Consider the following 19984-nt stretch of genomic DNA (forward strand, 5'->3'; position numbering starts at 1 on the left):
TGCGAATAATGGGAAATGAAAACGCATTTAATGTAGTACAGCCAACATGCACAACAACATTATGTTGTTACATAGCAAGACAACCATAAAGCAGGGAATTAGATCAACAACAGACCCACTGTAGACCTTCATGGCTTGAAAACAATTTAAAAAAAAATATCATGACACGTCAAATAAATAAATAAAAATGCATAATATTCATGATCCAACTACGTTTTACCAACTTTATTTAAATACTGATTATTGAATACGTAATTGACCCTTCGCGGAGCTTGATTGACAGGTGATCTGACCAATCATACTTCGCCATCCGCCATTTTGTACGACAAACGCAGTCAGGAGAGTTAGTAGATTAACCTTAACATGGGAGGATTTGAACTTTCCACTGTTAAAAAAAAACATTCCTTCTTATGTTCATTCATGTTTATTTGATGCTATAAATGAACTAGAAGGAAGAGATGATCGGTTCACGAGCAGCTTTAACTGAGGCTCTACAACGATCTGTGCACGACACAGAGCCACAAAACGGTATTTATTGTTTACATTTCTTTAAAAAAATTACCAAATTTGAATGGTGAGACTGTGTTTAATATGTTTAATATCAAAAGTAACCGAAAAGTAACCTTGTCTGTCGGCGTGTTGTCAGTGTCCTCTGCTCCACGATGTATTTTTCACTGCGTGAGAACATGGTGTGGCGTGAGAGAGGCGTGGCTTGTCGGACAAAGCTACTACAGTAATTAAGGGGGGCGTGTCTTTGCGAACGGTCAATTGCAAGAGATTAAAAAGCTAAACTAAGTGATTCCTAGTTTTCATGAGACTGTGAACTTAATTTTGATATTTGCTAAACCAGCTTTTGAAATGTTAATATTTTCTAAATGAATGGATCATTTGATTGGACGGGATGCAGGATGTTTTAAACCAACTCACAACACCACAAAACATCACAGAATCCACCAAACCCATTGGCAATACTTAATAATATTTGTGCCGTCTGTTTTCCCTCTAAAATTATGATGTCACTTCCTGAAGGATAATGTTTATCCTCCTAGTTAAAGGAATATTACAGGTTTGGCTATACCCTGCTGGTAGATGTTGTAACTACACCATCTGTCTGCAAAAAAAGATGATTATTAATCGAAATGAAAATTATTTCCATCTTCACACTTTTTGAATGCAATATTTTATTCAATATTTGAAGATGGATATGATGATGACAAGAAATAAATAATATCATTGCATTCTTTCAGACTCTTGTGCAGCAATGCTTCTGCCGCTTCTTCACCATCTCCTCACCCAGAACACACACGTCAGAATCTGTCTTCATCTACTTCACTTCTGTCCCAGTCGCCACATCTGTCAAAGACGGATCGCATCCGCTGTGCCAAACCCGGAGAAATGGAGGCGGAGCCAAGGAGCTAAAGCTGAAAGACAGAGAGAGAAGGTAAGAAAGAGATGGCAGTAATTTCATTCTGCATCTTTCTGCTTCTCCATGTTGACTTTTATTAGAGGATCAATATTGTGGGAGTTGCAGCAGTGCCATGAGATGGAAAAGTCCTGTAATCACAGATGAAGTGTATCGGCTGTCACTGTCAAAACCCACCCCAGAGTTTGACTCGCGACCAACCCACTGACCCCTGAACCAAAGACAGAAAAATCACAAATTAGATCTTTTTAATTTCTCAGCTGCTTCTCTTGCATACAACAGATGCCAAAGTCTGACACCCAACTGCATATCAACACACACACACACACACACACACACACACACACACACACACACACACACTCACACACACACTCACACACACACAAATACCTGTACTCAGTAGCCTGGCTAACGCCAGACCCAATTCTCGTTGAGACTTGGGTCTGGGAACCACATGTGCATTTTCTCGTATTTGAGGCGTGGTTTACGAATGCGCCGGCGCCGTTTATTGGGTGCTAAGAATGTCTATCAAATGTGCCTGTACGTAGCTTATAGCCAATTGTTTCCATTATACCAGATGACGTATGTAGAGAAATGGTTTAACGCCAAACGCTGCTCTTTTTTCTAAATAAAATTGCGATCTAAACTAACAGAACAATATCTAAGGCTGCATCAAAAGGTAGCTTCGCGTCTGCTGCCATGTTGAATCCATAGATATAAACAAACTGCTTAGTTGTGTCGCAATGATGTCGTCATCGTCTTGCTGCTCCCTCCCCGTTCTGTGATTGGTTCCCTAAACGAGGCGAAAATCAGGTCCATGGTCTCCAGAGGAAACCCAGGCTACGTACTCAGACTTTTTCCATCAAAAAAAAAAATCGAGTCTGTTTATTTCTTGTAAAGAACTTTATAAATTTAAGACACATTTTATATAACGTACATTATGCATTTGGCAGACACTTTTATGCAAAACAACTTACATTGCATTCAAAGCACACATTTTATTTATTTATTAGGCATTTCCTCTTACACCGTGTCCCAACTACACACGACGCGACGCGCGATAAAACGCGTCTTTTCCGTGTTAATCAGAGTTTTTGTGCTAACCAGCCGCCACGGCGACACCCGACGACTCTATTTTAGAAACGGTTTCTATTTTTCTGCGACGTCGCACTGGAACAACGAACACAAAGTGTGGCACTGATAATCTCAGGTGCTGTTTATGTGCTTTATTTAATGTTAAAAGCTTGTCATGTGACTTTGAATATCATTTAGTGCTCCAGCTTTGTAGCTGTAAAAGCAACAGTGGATAATTCACCTCAGATCTTGAAATTAACCTAATGGAAACAAGAACGTTCAAACTGTGAACAAACAAGTGTATTATTTGACAAAGATTGTTTTAGTAACTCGGTAGCCTGTGTATTTTAATAATGTTTAAATGGTGTAATATTTGTGAATTTAATTATGTAAGTTAGCTAGCTGCTTATCCATTTTCTTGCGAATGCCGTCTCTGGTGCTGTGCACTCGCCGCGAGACTCCGCCCACACGCTCTTCTGATTGGCTGTGGGTTTTGATTGATTGTTACGCATCTCGCAGTCGCGTCCCGTCTGTGGACAGACAAATTATTTGTCGCTGGAATCTTATCGCATGGCGTCTGGTTAGGACATGGTGTAACCTTTATGTAACCAAGAAAATGTGACAACATTAAGTGTAACTGGGACATGAATTTACATTTGATCTATAAAAAAATAACCTAAAAAAACTGTGAAGACTTAGTTTGCCTCCTAATTTCTAAATACCACGGTCCCTGTTTGGGCTACAGGAAAGCCTGTATCAATTCAATCTAGGTATAACATGCCTTGAAAAGTGACTCCAGGGCCTTCGATTGGTAGATGCTCTTCTTCGGAGGTTTTCTGACCCGGATCAGGTTTCTTCAGCTCATTTCTTCCCTGTGAGGAGCGATAAAATCATCCGCTGAATGTGGTGGGTCAGTTTGAAGCATGCGAATTGTATATGTCAAGTTTTGCAGTCAGTGTGTGAATAATATCGTGTCTTTTTTTTAAATAATTAATATTTTTGAGGTGCAGTCTGTTGAGGATCGTCTCGCACAACTGCAGTTTGACTTAGTTCATCATGTCAACATTAGCCGAAACCTCTCGAACGTTTTTAAACAAAACTATTTTAAATTATTTAAACTTATTAAAACTATAATAACTATATGTATAACTATAATAATATGATAAATAATGAATAAATACCTAATTGAAAATGTCAATCGTCGCCTGGGACGCTCGAGCGCTTCCTGTTGTCCGCTAGCTGCAATTTGGCGCCAATGTTTGAATTTTTTTTTTTTTAAACTATTGAAATGCTTCTAATGTACGCATTAAACTATTATTATTATTATTACTCTATATGTGCGTTTTAAAGATCACAAAATTGTGATTTTCAGACCTAAAACAGCCTTTACAAGTCACGGAAATGAATAAAATCTATTATAAATTTTTTTTAAAGAAAATGTGACACTGAAGAGTAATGACTGGAATAAATTACATTTAAAAATATATTCACGTACAGAAAACACTTTTAAACTTTAAATTGTAATCATATTTTGATTGTGATTTCCAGACCTAAAAAGGCAAATAATAAAATCTTTAAAAGTCACAGAAATTAATCAAATCTATTTAAAAAGACAATTTCTAAAGCAATTATGCATTTTTTTAAAATTTCTATTTATTATCACCTCTTAAATATTTAATCGAGACAGTGCTCTTTGTGAGTGCAATCTTAAAAAATAATAATTATTATTGATTAAAATCGGGAACACTCGTCTAAATCGGTCAGAAGATGTGGAAAATAACAGCAAAACACTACACAGTTTTGATAGGAGAATTTAAATGATGGCACTCAGAGATAAAACACATCATTATGACATCATGCACTTTGAGCCAAGGTTAATGCCCCCCCCCCCCCTCTCTCTCTCTCTCTCTGCAGTGTTTCATTCCAACAACCTTCCCTGATTCAATGTCCACCTGTCTCTCACTGATCATTTACTCTCTTTTATCACTTGTTTCTCTCTTGCCATCCTTCTCGCTTTCCCTCCCTCTCTCTGTGCTATAAGTACCATGGTACTGAATGTATAATTCATACCTGCTAATGGGGAGCCGGTGCTGTAGAACCAGAGCCTCAGGTATCGGGTCTCTGCTCTGGTCACCGGACACCGTGCTGTATGCAGTAACTTATACTTTAATTATGGCTCTGGTGGAAGCAGCACGGGCTCAGGTGTCCGGTGACTTTGGGAATGTGTCAATGGCCCGGGACGGAGGGCCGATGACAGCTGTGAGCGCTGAACATGTGTGGATAGGATTAAATATTATGCACTAAACTACTGCATCCGTTTCGGAGGAAGTCATTCAAACATTTGTGGGAGAAATGTGGGATTAAGTAACAAAAAAAATCACCAAACGGTTTTTGGACGTGTAATATTCTTTGACACGCCAGCAATGCCAAGCTACAGTAGCATGGGTTCCTTTCCCAAATAAATGTATACATGCACTGTAAGCCACGTTGGATTAAAGCACCTGCCAAATGCTTAACATGCAACAGCAAAATGATAAAGAGCAATGAATGTCATTCACAAGGAAATCTTTGTATCATAAGTTCATATAGTAGGTAGCCTACCTTAAGGGTACATAATTAGGGTGTAATACGCACCTTTTAGGTAGATAAGGTACAAAGTTATCTTGCCCAATCAGCTAGTTAACTAAAGCTGATACCATTTAAAATTTAATTAATTAAAAAAATATTATAAAAGGCATTTTATAAAAAAAAAAAAATATATATATATATTTAAAAACAAAGCTAATGACAAAAACACACAGCAAAATGACTTAAAATTTTACTCAAATTAAAATGAAAACAAAAAAATAAGAACTATAATTAAAAATATGATTAAAAAATAGTTATTTTGTTTAACTGAATCTACCTAAATACATTATTTATACAAAAAAAAAGTTTGGTATAAAATTTTTTTTTTTAAACATTTTATTTGATCCAAGTTGCTAGTTGTCATTTTCATTAAGTTTTAAGTTGATCTACAAAAAAAAATAAAAAATAAAAAACGATAGACACACATAAATAAAACTTTAAAAGACAAAAACTAATGAAAATGGCAAAACACACAACAAAATTACTTAAACTTTACAATTAAAATGAAAACAGAAAATTAAGAATAATTCAAAATATTTTAATAGCCTACAGTATCACATTGATATACTGAAAACTGAAAAAAAATTAAACTGCTTTTATTCAAATCCAAATCTATTATATGTCATTCAATACATTCATTTATACCAACAACACAACTTTTCTTAGTTAAATCAGGTTTTTAGAAAAGCTCTTTCAGATAGCCTAACAATTGTAAGTTACCACTTACTAAATGAACAGCTAATAGCTGTTATTAACACTATTGATAGTCATTTTAATACAAACTAACAGCTGTTGGGCCCTTAAAGATATAATTTTGGCACTTTTTTTACTTTTTTTTTGTCAGAATACAAACAGACACTGAAAAGAGCGGAAGACTTAGAGGGAGAAAAAGAAAAGGCCGTGATCATTTTCTCTCCATTTTGGCCCGTAATCTTTTTTAAAGCTGATTAAATATTTAGCGAGCCGAGGGAGTTCGCTCGGCGTGCAATAATGATTGATGGCTGGACGGGAGTGCAGAAGTTAGCACTAAAAACATGCGATCGGGTTACGGCCCTTATCAATGTCACACCCATTAGTGTCTCCTAATAGTAACCAATCAGTCGCAGCGTCGGCCTCGATTTCCTTCAGGACACTTCCACACGCTCTCAGCCGATGGAAACTGCTCTTTCCTTTCATTCCTCATCCTATCTGTTACCATTCCCCTCACATCTCTTCTCGGATCTGCCGTGCTTCAGTCGAAAGACTCGTGTCTGTCACATTGTGGTCTCTGTGATATTTATACAGTGCTGTAATATTGTAGATCAAGCTGTCATTCTGAGTTATAAAGGAGTGACCAGTTCTAGATGTCTCAATCTCAGTGAGGTTTAGTCCAATCACAGATACTCTCTACACTTAAATATAAAGGTTCTTGACTGGCATCGGTGGTTCCATGAAGCTTCAGATTATTAAAAAGTTCTTTACAGTAAGAATATCACTGAAAGGTTTTTTAGGGAACCAAAGATGGTTCTTCTATGACACCACTGTGAAAACCTCTATTCGAATCTTTATTTTTAACACATATTTTTAGGAAATTCATATTTTATTCAGTAAGGAAACATTAAATTTATCAAAAGTGACAGTAAAGATCCACAAAATATTGATATTTTCAGTAAGTGCTGTTCTTTTGAACTTTCTTTTCATCAAATAATAGAAATTCCCCAAAATGTTTTTCCACAAAAACATAAAGCAAGACAACCGTTTTCAACGTTGATAATAACAACAAATGTTTCTTGAGTAGCAATCAGACACTGAAGACTGGAGTAATGATGCCGAAAATTCACCTTTGCATCTATAAGCGTTATCTATGGTTTAATTGTGTTTTAGTTTAGATTCGTTTTGTTCATGTTTGGTTTTGTTTTGTTCCTGAGTCTTTGGTCATTATTGGTCACCATGGTTTCTGATTTGAGTCACGCACCTGTTCCACGTTATGTTGATTAGTCCCTTTATTTATACCCTCACTTTCACAATATTACAGTTTTACTGTATTTTTTAACAAGTACATGCAGCCTTGGTGAGCTTAAAGACATATACAATTGACCAGTAGCGGTAATGTAATATCTAAATTGTTTTAAACAACAAATATAGCAATACAGCCAAAAACACACAGAAGATGTGTTCATATTTAACTGCGGCATGTTTGTTGTAGCACCTCCAGCGGTCTGTCGGCTGTAACTCAATGATGTTTTGCGGTAAGTGTCTTTGGGCCCGTGTGTGGCACAGCAGCGGGTGGCACCAGCGCAGCAGATATTGGCTCTCGCCCACAGTCTGTCGGCTTGGGTGGCCGGCCTGCTCCTGTGGTTAGAGGTTTCAGACGTTTCCAAACCTTCCCTGAACCACACTGGCCTCTGGTGAGCCACAGCGTCCGTGAGGTGTAGAGTGACAGCTGACGGCGGCCCTCTGCCATACAACACACACACACACACACACACACACACACACACACACACACACACACACACACACACACACACACACACACACACACACACACACACACACACACACACACACACACTACACTTGATTCAACACACCAGAAACAACCAGAGAAATGTGCTTACGTCTGTAAGAAAAGAAGGCCAATAAAAATTAAGTAGATAATATGTATGATATATGATGCAAACCCTAACTGTGCTAAAATCACACGGAAACAACGGCAAATTGCAATTTGATAAATATGCCTATGTTTAATCAATTATTATTTTTTATCAATAATGCTAACTAACAATAAACAATTCTTTCTGCATATAATAATGTCAGTTGCCAGGCAAATATGCCATATTATTCAGTTAATGTGCAGAATGTGGATCGTATGAGATGGGAATATTGGGTAACTTTCTGACAAAGTTATGAACAAACATTCTTCTAGTAGCTTTAAAAGAATGTTCGTTCAAAGTTATCTGGTCTTAAAGTAAGACCATCAATCTGTCCTCTACTTTCTCACTTTATTTTATGACTATATTCTATGAATGTATTGGCTGTTGGTCTTCCTAAGCTGAAAAAACCCCTGAAAAAACGAGAGGTACAGTATCTCGTATTTTGTGGAAGGAAAGTGTTACTGCATAAAGAACTGTACATTACTGATTTCCCCCCCTGTTGATCACTGTAAAGCTGCCTTTGAAACAATCTGTATTGTATAAAGTGTTATAGAAATGAAGGTAATGATGTTCTCAGAACGTTAGCACAAAAACATGTATACATCGTTCATTGAATGATTTATCTGAAAAGGCTTAGTTGGATGTTCGTCTGACATTTTTTAAACTGTTACTAATTATTTAGAACATTTAAAAGTAACATTCCCACAATGTTTGCAAAATGATCAAGTGGAATGTTACCTTAATGTTCTATTAAAGAAAAAAAGTTTTTAAAACGTTAAAAAAAATCATATTTTGAACATTTTCATAACTTAATGGGAATGTTAGCAAATTATTTGTGTTATCGGTCATGCACATCAGGGTTTTATGTTGTTAAATGAATGTTTATTGCATTATTTTAATGTCATGTGGGTTACCATGTTGGTGTTTTGTATTTGTGTGTATGACAATGTACCTTCTATGTATTGGTATTTCCCTCAGCTTGTGGAAAAGCTACTTGTGATGAACTTTGATTCATCATGTGTCTTTTCTCTTTACCAGCAGTGTTATTATGGTGGATGTCAAAAACACAGAACAGATTTGAGCATGGCATAGTTCATCAGAAAAGGCTGTTGGATGGATTTACTGGTTTATAATGTAATTTCCCTAAATTGCAGTTTTACATTTACTGGTTGTTCCTTTAATATGTTGACATTTTACAGAATCATTCTGGCAATGAACAGCTGCCAGTTTTATTTAGTAAAAACAATGGATTTCTTTTAACAATACACTGAATGATTAACATTTTTATGTTATTTACAGTTATGTTCTCCAAGGTACTTCCATAGTACTATACCCAAAAAACCTTTCTGAACCTTTTTATTTGACAGTAAAGACATAATTCCACCAAATATTAATATTTTCAGTAAATGCTGTTCTTTTGAACTTTCTTTTAATCAAAGAATAGAAATTCCACAAAAACATAAAGCTATCTGAACCAACTTTCTGAACCTTTTTATTTATATAACACAGACTTATGAAAATAGAAAAAGAAGCCAACATATTGATCGAATATTAAAATAAATTGATATTGATATTGTAAGGGCACATTAAAATGATCAAAAGTGACAGTAAAGACATAATTCCACCAAATATTTATATTTTTAGTAGCCTAAATGTTGTTCTTTTGAACTTTATTTACATCAAAGAATAGAAATTCCCAAAAATGTATTTCCACAAAAACATAAAGCTTTCTGAACCTTTTTATTTATATAACACAGACTTATAAAAATAGAGAAAGAGGCCAAAATATTGATTGAATATTAAAAATAAAATAAATTGATATTGATATTTGGGCCTGGGCCTTGCTCTGTACAAACAAACAAATAAAAGTCACCACCAAAATCACAATCACACACACAGCAGCTCACACAGAAATTCTTAGGTCGTGCCCTTATTGTGTTGCATGGCTTTGGTTTCATCCTGACAAGTGGTAATTGATTCCGCTAGCCTGCGCCGGCGGTAAGTGGGGGTGCGCGCTCGAGTTTCACTGAAAACAAATCGCTCTTTTCTGCGGCCTGACCTTCCCTTCCCTCCTCTGTCCAGCCTCACACTCGTCTTCATCTCCTCTCTGCTCACTTTCATCCTCCTCATCGTGCAATTGAGCTGCTAAAATCTGTATTCTTGCAATTGTGGACATGTGTGTGCTTTTTACTAAAGTCTCAATGGAAATATTTCATATTCAGATATTGTCCATTTTTCTTTCTTAATCATTTAAGAATGTGATATTCACATTACACTAGCGTTCAAAGGATTGGGGTGCGTAAGATTTGTTAATAGTTTTGAAGGAAGTCTCTTCTGCTCACCAAGGGTGCATTCACTGTAAAAAAAAAAAAAAAGTTGGTTTAACTTAAAAAAGCAAGTTACCTTGTTGCCTTAAAATTTTGAGTTTGTTGTAATAAAAAAATTGAGTTATTACAATCACGAAGAATTGTGTAATAAACTCAAAATAGTATGTTATCGAAGTTGATTTGACAAAAGATAAAAACAGTGTGTGATCAGAAAATACTGTTAAAAACAGTCATATTGTGAAATATTATTACAATTTAAAATAGCTATTTGCTATGTAAATAAATGTATATAGTAAAGTGTAATTTATTCCTGTGATCAAAGCTGAATTTTCAGCATCATTACTCCAGTCTTCAGTGTCACATGACCCTTCAGAAATCTGTATAATATGATGATTTGCAGCTCAAGAAACATGTATGATTATTATTATTAATGTTGAGAACAGTTGTGCTGCTTCATATTTCTGATGAAACTGTGATGCATATTATTTTTCATGATTCTGTGATGAATAGAAAGTTCAAAAGAACAGCATTTATTTTCAAATTAGTATTTTGTAACATTATAAATGTCACTTTTGGTCAATTTAATGCATCCTTGCTGAATCAGAAAGAATAATTTGTTTAAAAAACAAACAAACTTTTGATTAGAAATGAAAAATTTTAAAGGTCAAATTTACAATACTTTAAGATTACGACTGAATTTAAAATGGACCTGAAAGCACAAAAGACATAAATGAAATGAAATGATATAATAAATGAAAGCCATAGAAAGTACATTTTAAAATGGACTAAAATGAATACGTAAAATAATGACATACACAGAATTAAAATAATGCAGCACAGTATAAATGGGCGGGTAAACAGATGTGTTTTCAGTTTAAAATATGTGTAGTAGTCGAAACAAAAATGTATGATTACGATTAAACAGATCATCTTGTTTCTATCTCTGAAATTGTCATCAGATACAGAACATGCGAAATGAAATCCAACACTGACCTCTAGTGAAAGATTTCAGCAATAACAAAACAAACCTGGTGACCTGACAGGAAAAAATATCAATTTAAAAGCCATCTGAAAAAAATCTGGCTCTAGGTAAAAACGGCTATGAAACATTTTTGCTTTTCTGTTGCAGAACAAGACTTCTGTTGCTCTCAGCAAGGAACATGAATGCTGGTCCTTGATCTGACCGGCTCTTGGGTTTTGTTCTGGTTTTGACTCCAAAACTGCTACAAACAAATAAGAAAAGGCTATTTCTTGTCCACCGCATGCAGGCAAAGGTTGAAGTTTTGAAGCTTCCTCACAGAAGCGATGACTGTATTCAGGCCCTAAAGGGTAATGAATTACTGGATGCTCTCAGGTTAGCTTCTCTCTTCCCAGCAACTGAGTCTCGCATTGAGTCCGTTCATCAGTTCTGAGCGCATTCCCGTCCCGCTCTCCTGACATCACGGCCCAGAGCAAACAGAAACAGACTCTTCCCGTGTCATTAACTTTCAGCCGCAGGAACACGGTCCTTTTCTCACACAAAACCTTCCAGAAGTTCAGGAGCGAGCAAACCTTACACATTTTAGTATTTGCATCCTAGAGTAATTTGCTATATTGGAGATGGCACTATTGCTCATATTGCTCATATTCTAATGATTTCTCAAATCATGAGGCGGACTATAAAATGCGCATAAATGCAAAAAAAAATGTAGGCTAGAAGACATCATTTAATTTATTTGAAGATTCATTCTTTTCACTTGGGCCAGTAAGAAATCACCTAGAACACCCTAGCAACTGCCTAGCAACTATCCAGAACAGCCTAGAAACACCCTAGCAACCATCCAAAACACCCTAGTGAGTCAATATATATGTAAGTATGTATATATGTATGTATGTATGTATATATATACACTCTAAAAAATGCACTCTAAAAAATACACTCTAATTTTTTTAATTGCATTTTTGATCCAACGTTTGGGTTTGTCCATATTTGACAAAATTGGGTTAAAACAACCCAACATTCTTTAGAGTGATATATAAACATATGTGTGTGTGTGTGTGTGTGTGTGTGTGTGTGTGTGTGTGTGTGTGTGTGTGTGTGTGTGTGTGTGTGTGTGTGTGTGTGTGTGTGTATAGGCCTATAAAACACCCTAATAAGTTAATTTATATAATACTATTTGAAGTTAATTGAAAATAAACCGAAAATATTCCATAAATACTAGATGAATACATAAATGAAAATTAGAAATGTGGCAACTAAAGTTTAAGCTGAAGTACTAAAATATATTAAATATACTCTATATTTTTTTTTTAACTACTAAAACTGACAAGCGCACAAAATCACAAAATTAAAAGTTAATTTGAAAATATGAATAAATAATAATACACACAAATAACACTGAAAATTAGTGGTGCACCGACATCAAAACTCATGGACACAGGTAAATGATGCTGTTTAATTAAAATTATTTTTATAAAAATATAACAGATCTAGAGTCAAGAGAGAAAACTAATACATATATATATATATATATATATATATATATATATATATATATATATATATATATATATGCCTATAAAACACCCTAATAAGTTAATTTATATATACGTTGAATAATACTAATTGTAGTTAATTGAAAATAAACCAAAAATATTACATAAATACTAGATGAATACATAAATGGGGCAACTGAAGTTTAAGCTGAAGTTCTAAAATAACTAAAACTGAAATTAATTGATTAATTAAAGCTCTATATTCTTATTTTTAACTAATAAAACTGACAAAAGCACAAAATCACTAAAACCTGAAGTAAAATTAAAAGTTAATTTGAAAATATGAATAAATACTATAATAATATACACAAATAACACTGAAAAAAAGTGCTGCACCGACATCAAAACTCATGGACAGGTAAATGATGCTGTTTAATTAAAATTATGTTTATAAAAATATAACAGATCTAGAGTCAAGAGAGAAAACTAACTCAGATTCCATCCTAAATAAGTTATTTATAAATATTCATGATTGACATGTCAAAATGCTCCTTAGTTTTACAATATACTTCTATATATATATTTAAAAAAAACACACCATATAATAAAACATTTTTTTATATGACTAGTTTATAATTAGTTTAAATGCAGCACTGCATCATAGTCATCAAACGCACTTCAGCTCATGCTAATTTCTTCTCATATGCATGAAGGCTATTTGCATTGGCGCACGCATCAAACGTCGTCCCGATTCGGGATGGCCCTTTTGACCCTGATGAGGAGTGGATAAAGTCATCGGCTGCGCTGCTGTGTAAGCAGTGATAAGGCACTTCTTAATGTGTTTGCGCAGGGGCCGGAGTAAAAAGGGCCTCTGACGCAGAAGGGCCCATGCCTGCCGCCACCTGCACAATGGAGACCCCGACACCAAACACAACCCCAAATGTCACACAACGAGCCGCCTGATTGGTCGGTGTCGGCGTGGGTGTCTCGGTTTAAAAGCGCCGGTGGATGTGGGGTGACGGTAGAGAAAACACTGTAAAGTACAGCACACTTGACAAGCCTTCTCATCTTAGAGGCGCATCCGTGTACAAGAGCGTGGCGAAGACGAAGATTGCACTCGTTTAGATTTCATTTGGTATAGCTGGACCGTCTCACCTTCAGGTCATCGAGATGTATAAGGTGGACATGTTAAAAGTATTGACCACAGTCGCTCTGCTGACCGTCGCTTCGGTCTCGGACGCTGCTCCGATGACGCCTGATGCTGTTGAAGAACCAACTGGTGGAGGTAAGACGGGTCAAAACCAGCTCACATGCTTTTCCCCAATGCATTCAATGTAGACATCTGATTAGTTCATGCATTATAAGTCAAATTTATTTGCACAGAACGTCATTCTAAAGCAGCTTTTCTGAAAATAATGAGGGCAATGTTTAAATAACATGATATATTCATGCCTTATAGGTGCATTCAGCAGAATATAGTCTCCTAGGAGATGAACTCTTGACCTTGGCATTATGCGCTCTGTATTTGAGCTTCAGGAACGCTGATTTATAACTTTGTGCACGGTCCCAACTTTGCAAACACTCACAAATGCTAAATCTTAATGAATTATACATGTTTCAAAAGAATCAACATTGTCTCCGATGTTTTTCCCGTTGGAGCAATTAAAACATAAGCAGAGGAATCAACAGTTGTCATATAAACATATCAGTGTGGATATCAGCTCAGAATATTTGATATTGGGAAAATGTAATGAGAAATCTGTGACTTTTGATTGCATATATACGTCTTTGCACAGGTAGTGACATTTTTTAGATGTCTTCTGAAACTCATGTGAGAGATTACTGGATCTTTCTCTCATAAACATCTGAGAGATAAAGGACTCTTCTTTTAAATCTTTTTGTTTGATTTTTATCAAGGAGAGACATCTGAGACATTAAGGCAAGATGATAAATGGTAAAACTTGTTTTTTATGGACTGGTTAATTAAAAAAAAATTTGTTTTATTCCAGACTAGCCTTTTTTCAGATATTTAAGTGTGTATCTTATTGCACTTGATCTATTTGCATCTGTAGATTTCAATTACAAGAAATAATAGATATTTAAAGCCCCCCTCTTAAATCTCCTCTTTGGTTTATTCACATATCATTCACTGATATATATATATATACTTTCTGACCATAACTTTTTATTCCCAAAAACATGGAAAAAAAAAACAATGTCTTGCTGTTGACATTGTTTTCTGATTTATTGAGTGTTATAGACATAGTGGTGTTAAAAAAAATATTTAACACCAATATGTCAACACAATCAAACATGAAAATGAAATCCAATGTTCAGGTTTCTGTTCTGGACATTTATGAAATTAGTGCACATTTAATTGGATAACTCTTTTATTGCATATTTAACATTTCAGAAACCGTGTAATACACAACCGTTGTCTGTGATCAGCTGATATCTATCAGTAAGACGTCGACCCTGTTCACCGGTGTGTCTCTTCTTGATGCCTCTGGATGTTAGTTTCACTGTCGTCAAGTCTACAGACTGCGAGATGGCGCCGGCTCTCGTGGTCCTCTGTTGGTCTTGTGCTGTCCGCACTTCCAGTGTGTGCAAACCTTAAATCTGTCGTTCCACATTCAGGTTCTGGACTCGTCCTCCTGCTAAAATTGGCTCAGGAGTTTCGAGTAGGGTTATGTAAAGCTTGAATTAGGTCATTAGGTCCCGGCGGATCACATTTAGGTTAATTCTAATGGATGTCTTGACCTGGATCTTCACCATGCAACAATAAATCTCAAAGTTATTAAATGCACACGCACGAAAAGTATTCTTAAATCAGTAAGTGCATGTATGCACTGATATGTCACGCTAATTTATTACCACATGCATGAATGCGGTGCACTTTTTCACTGCAACAATGGTCACGATTGCCTTTGGATTAAGAGGATAATACCACTCTTATTTTATCTGGAGCTCCTTCTAAGTGTTTTTAATGGAGTGATTGCAAGTTTACAAATGTCCAAAATACGCACCTAGGACGTCACCGAAACGGTCGTCCAAGCAACTCTCCGACTTCCCCAAGACTTCGGTCAACATGGACGCCGGCAGCGAGCGGCTCCACATGTGTTTGTACATGAGTGTGAACAAGCCATTTGTCAGCGTCCACCTCTAAGATCAGAATGATGATGAAGGACGGGTTAGAAAGTTCCTCGGACTAGAAGCATTTATCATCTGTTATGTCGTGTATGTTTGTCCAAGCCAAGAAAAGGCCCTTTAAGGGGATGTTTGATGTTGGGAATGTCTCTCTTTTCAAGGTTCTCAGGGTGTTTCAGTGCATTGGCATTTCCCATTGCCTTGTTTCTATGGGTATGGGAACACTTCTGTGTCAACAGGACTTATGAGACAAACCCTTTCAGAGAACAGAAGGATGCATCATTCCGATACCAACCGTAAACTGGGATTTTAGAGACATGCAAACACTTTTCTGAAGCTGAAACATTCCACCGAGCAATAAAGCAGTCTACAAAATTAAATTTCCCAATTTCGTATTTTTTATGGAATATTGCAGTATTCACAGGTGAAACTCGAAAAATTTGAATATGGTGCAAAAGTTAATTTATTTCAGTAATTCAACCTAAAAGGTGAAACTAATATATTATATAGACTCATTACATGCAAAGTGAGATATTTCAAGCCTTTATTTGCTATAATTTTGATGATTATGACTTACAGCTAAAACCTTTTCACAATATTTTATTTTTTAATTTGGGGTTTTCATAAGCTGTAAGCCATAATCATCAAAATTTGTACAAATAAAGGCTTGAAATATCTCACTTTGCATGTAATATATTAGTTTCACCTTTTAAGTTGAATTACTGAAATAAATGAATCTTTGCACAATATTCTAATTTTTATTATTAATCCGTGCACAACATTATTATTATTTTGAAATCATAATCTTTAATCAGAGTAACTTCCCCTCCATCTTGCAGCGACATCTCTTTTCTTTTCTGATGACGAGGGCGGAGCAACCTGTCACTCACATGAGATCCACCAATAGCAAACCACCAATCAATTCCCCATGGACAAAACCAAGCCCCGCCCACATTTGTGCTTGTTTGTGAAGCCGTTTCACTCGGATAGGCCTATACATCACAATACACTCTTACAAATAATGGCATTCCATGAAGAAACTTTAACATCCATAGAAACTTCCATTATAATGGAAAACGTTTTTTTAGGGGTTCAAGCATGAAATGCTGAAACCCTATTGTAATTACTAAGTAATTACCAGTTATTGTAAAACTGATCGTGCAGGCCAAACTGTAACATCTAGAGACTATAAACCTGGCCAGATGGTAGGCCTCAATTTGGGGAGAACCTATCAGAGTATGAGCCCGATTGGCCCATAGGTGGCGCTACAGCAACCAAAAGTACTAAATTGCTCATAACTCCTAGACCGTTTGTCCTCAAGACGAAAAAAATGTATATCTCCAATTTTGATAAAAACATTTCTGCTAGATCAATAATTATCGAAAAAGTTTTGCATTTGGGTGGCTGGAACAGGGTCATTTATAAAAGGGGCGTGACAAAATACACTCAAAAGCTTAGAAATCCTAGACAAAAACTCAGAACTTCACAAAGATTGGTGGGCATATGTGACATAACATAATAAACAAGCATGCAAAGTTGTATGGAGATCGGACCATAGGTGGCGCTATAACTGTCAAAAAGCTTTGAAAACCATATATTTATATGGTAAATTCCCTGTATTGGCTGTAAATGGTATTTTCCATCTATGATGTCAGTGGTTAAATGCTTGCTAAATAAATCTTAATGTCTTTTGATGCTAATGTGCTTAAAGGCCTTAAAAGCTTGAACCCGATAAATGCTGCTTGCAGCTTTAATTAAAAAATGTATGAATAACTTTAAAGTGTTTGTATTTCCCTCCAGATCCACGGAGAACCGGCGTGGATGAAATCAATCCAGCACGAGCGAAGCTACTGAGGACCCGACCAATGACGACATTTCCCGATGGAGATGGAAAGACTGTAGCAATGAGAGCGTTAGACGAAATAATCACAGCGACGAGTAGCCCAAATGTCAGAGACAATAATCTGTTAAAGACACTAACACTCCTTTCTGGCGGACACGAGGAGATTCAGCCGAGTGATGGGTCTCTGAGGACAGAGCGCACAACCAGTCCTCCCGACTCCCAGAGGATAACGGAGAAGAAGAGACTCAGGCTGTCAGAGGCGATCGCTTCACACAAACAATCCCAGTCTGATCCCGTCACCGGTGCTGGAGAGGAGCTGGTGAAGATGCTGAGTGCACTGGAGGAGCTGCACAAGTTAGTGAACAGCACACTGAGCCATCGAATCTCCATCATGACCAGAGGTGTGCTTGGGTTTACTATTGAAGAAAATCATTTTATTCAACAAGGATGCATTAAATTGATCCAAAAATATTTAAATTCCAAATAAATACTGTTCTTTTGAACTTTCTATTGATCAAAGAATCCTATAAATATACACTGTAAAAAATGCTGGGTTGTTTCAACCCAAATTTGGGTCAAATATGGACAAACCCAGCCGTTGGGTTAATTTTTTTAATTAAAAATGTTAACCCAATGGTTGGATTAGTCCATATTTGACCCAGATTTGTGTTAAAACAACCCAGCATTTTTTAGAGTGTATGTTTCACGGTTTCCACAAAAATATGAAGCTGTTTTCAACATATTTCTTGAGCATCAGATCATCATATTATTTTTTTTGGAAATAGGCTCATTTTCCAACTCTCCTAGAGTTAGTTTAGTTTTACCGTTTTCTAATCCATTCAGCCGATCTTCGGGTCTGGCGGTAGCACTTTTAGCATAGCTTAGCATAGATCATTGAATCTGATTAGACCGTTAGATCTCTCTCAAAAAAAATGACCAAAGAGTTTCGATATTTTTCATATTTAAAACTTGACTCTTCTGTAGTTAGGGGAGTTGGAAAATTAGCCTATTTCCAAAAAAAGTGTTCCTTTAAATCAAATAAATGTCGTAACTTTTGTGAAAAACAAAACAAAAAAAACATTTGAAACTATTTATATATAAAATCTTGGCTTTTTTCCACTTCTTTTTGTGAAGGAAATAGCAATGGGCGAGGTACCGGGAAAAAGAACAAAATGGTACGTTCACAATCACAAGCATATACACTAAAGTTCAATTTGAGCTTCATGAAACAAATAATATTGTGTAACCAGCAGGTAGTGACAGATGGAAACCTGAAGTCCACCACAGCGACCACTATAGACAGCGGTGGGATTTCACCCAAGGCTAGCACTGACCAGACGGATCCCAAACTCAACGGAAAAGCCTTTAAAAAGTCTCTTCCGTCAGCTAAGAAAACCAACAAAAGAGGTATGATGCAGACCAGCCGGTTTGGATGACGAAATGTCATGTTATTATACCCATACATTAACTACTATTTATCTTTCCCCGAACACAGTGTGCTTCTGGAAGTACTGCTCTCAGAACTGACCAACCTTTGAGATGCCAAGCAACAAATCCTGTCCTCAAACATAGATGCGTAAACTCTTCTCAATGGACCATCAATAACATGACTGACCCTGTGACGTGTGTGCCCTTGATTGTGTGCACGAAACCCTGTTAACCTTCAATCCGCAACATCTTCGTTGTTTGTTGCAAGCTCCAATAAAAATGACAAAGCATGCAAAAATACTGTGATAATAAAGAGAACTTTATTTTTCTACAGATATCTCTCTCGGTGATCATTGCAAAATGACAAATAAGACAGTGGACATGTGATGTGCATGGCTACTTTAATAGTGTTTGCACAAGTTGTCAAAGTTATCACCCATAACACCCTAGCAACCACCCAAAATACCCTAGCAACCGCCTAGCAACCACCCAGAACACATTAGCAACCCTCTAGAAACACCCTAGCAACTTTAAACTTCAAACTACTTTAATCTTCAAACTACTTTAAACTTCAAACCTTTTCAAACTATCTGGTCCAAACTTTCTCAAGCCAACTTAAAGTTTGTTTCAACGAACTTTTTAATCAAAGTTAGAGGTCACTATGCGAGTCGACGAGAAGACAAGCTGTTGATATTATGCTTTATTAATTAATCTGATTGCTAGCACTGTTACTTGGGCGACCCTACAAACCGAAGTTCACGATGAAACTTGGAGACCTTTTCATATCGTTCTTCATGCGTGTTTTGACCTTCAAAAATTTAAAACCATGAAGACTTGATGAATTCTGATTCGTTTAATATGAGGCGTCATAAGGCGTTCATGCAAGGTTACAAAGTTACATAAATACAATGTTTTAACAAAGTCTACGCATTGATAAAAACAATCAAATAAAAATTAAGCAGTTTCTGCATAAGCGTGGAAAGACTCAACCTGTGGAATA

At 36.2% G+C, this 19984-nt stretch overlaps 2 protein-coding genes across 2 annotated transcripts in view; one reads left to right on the top strand and one right to left on the bottom strand.

Moving 5' to 3' along the window:
• runx1 (RUNX family transcription factor 1) overlaps nt 1-684 on the bottom strand; it is a 142547-nt gene extending 141863 nt beyond the window's left edge. The window contains 1 exon segment of the mRNA XM_079615420.1: nt 624-684. The gene's annotated coding sequence lies outside the window, so the exon portion shown is untranslated.
• On the top strand, nt 421-19504 carry urp2 (urotensin II-related peptide). The gene is made up of 6 exons (XM_079615427.1): nt 421-528; nt 1248-1441; nt 17514-17957; nt 18691-18731; nt 18810-18963; nt 19052-19504. The coding sequence occupies exons 3-6, from the start codon at nt 17579-17581 to the stop codon at nt 19081-19083; spliced, it is 606 nt and encodes a 201-aa protein (XP_079471553.1). The 5' UTR covers nt 421-528; nt 1248-1441; nt 17514-17578; the 3' UTR covers nt 19084-19504.
• Nucleotides 19505-19984: the final 480 nt, after the last annotated feature.

The sequence above is a fragment of the Phoxinus phoxinus genome (assembly GCF_949152265.1).
Source record: "Phoxinus phoxinus genome assembly, chromosome: 6".
Lineage (NCBI taxonomy): Eukaryota > Metazoa > Chordata > Actinopteri > Cypriniformes > Leuciscidae > Phoxinus > Phoxinus phoxinus.

What these genes read in the sequence shown, in the direction of transcription:
- urp2 (XM_079615427.1), top strand. Translation starts at nt 17,579, where the DNA reads ATGACGACATTTCCCGATGGAGATGGAAAGACTGTAGCAATGAGAGCG. An exon ending in AATCTCCATCATGACCAGAG is followed by an intron (nt 17,958 to 18,690) that starts GTGTGCTTGGGT and finishes CTTTTTGTGAAG; the next exon opens with GAAATAGCAATGGGCGAGGT. An exon ending in CCGGGAAAAAGAACAAAATG is followed by an intron (nt 18,732 to 18,809) that starts GTACGTTCACAA and finishes TGTAACCAGCAG; the next exon opens with GTAGTGACAGATGGAAACCT.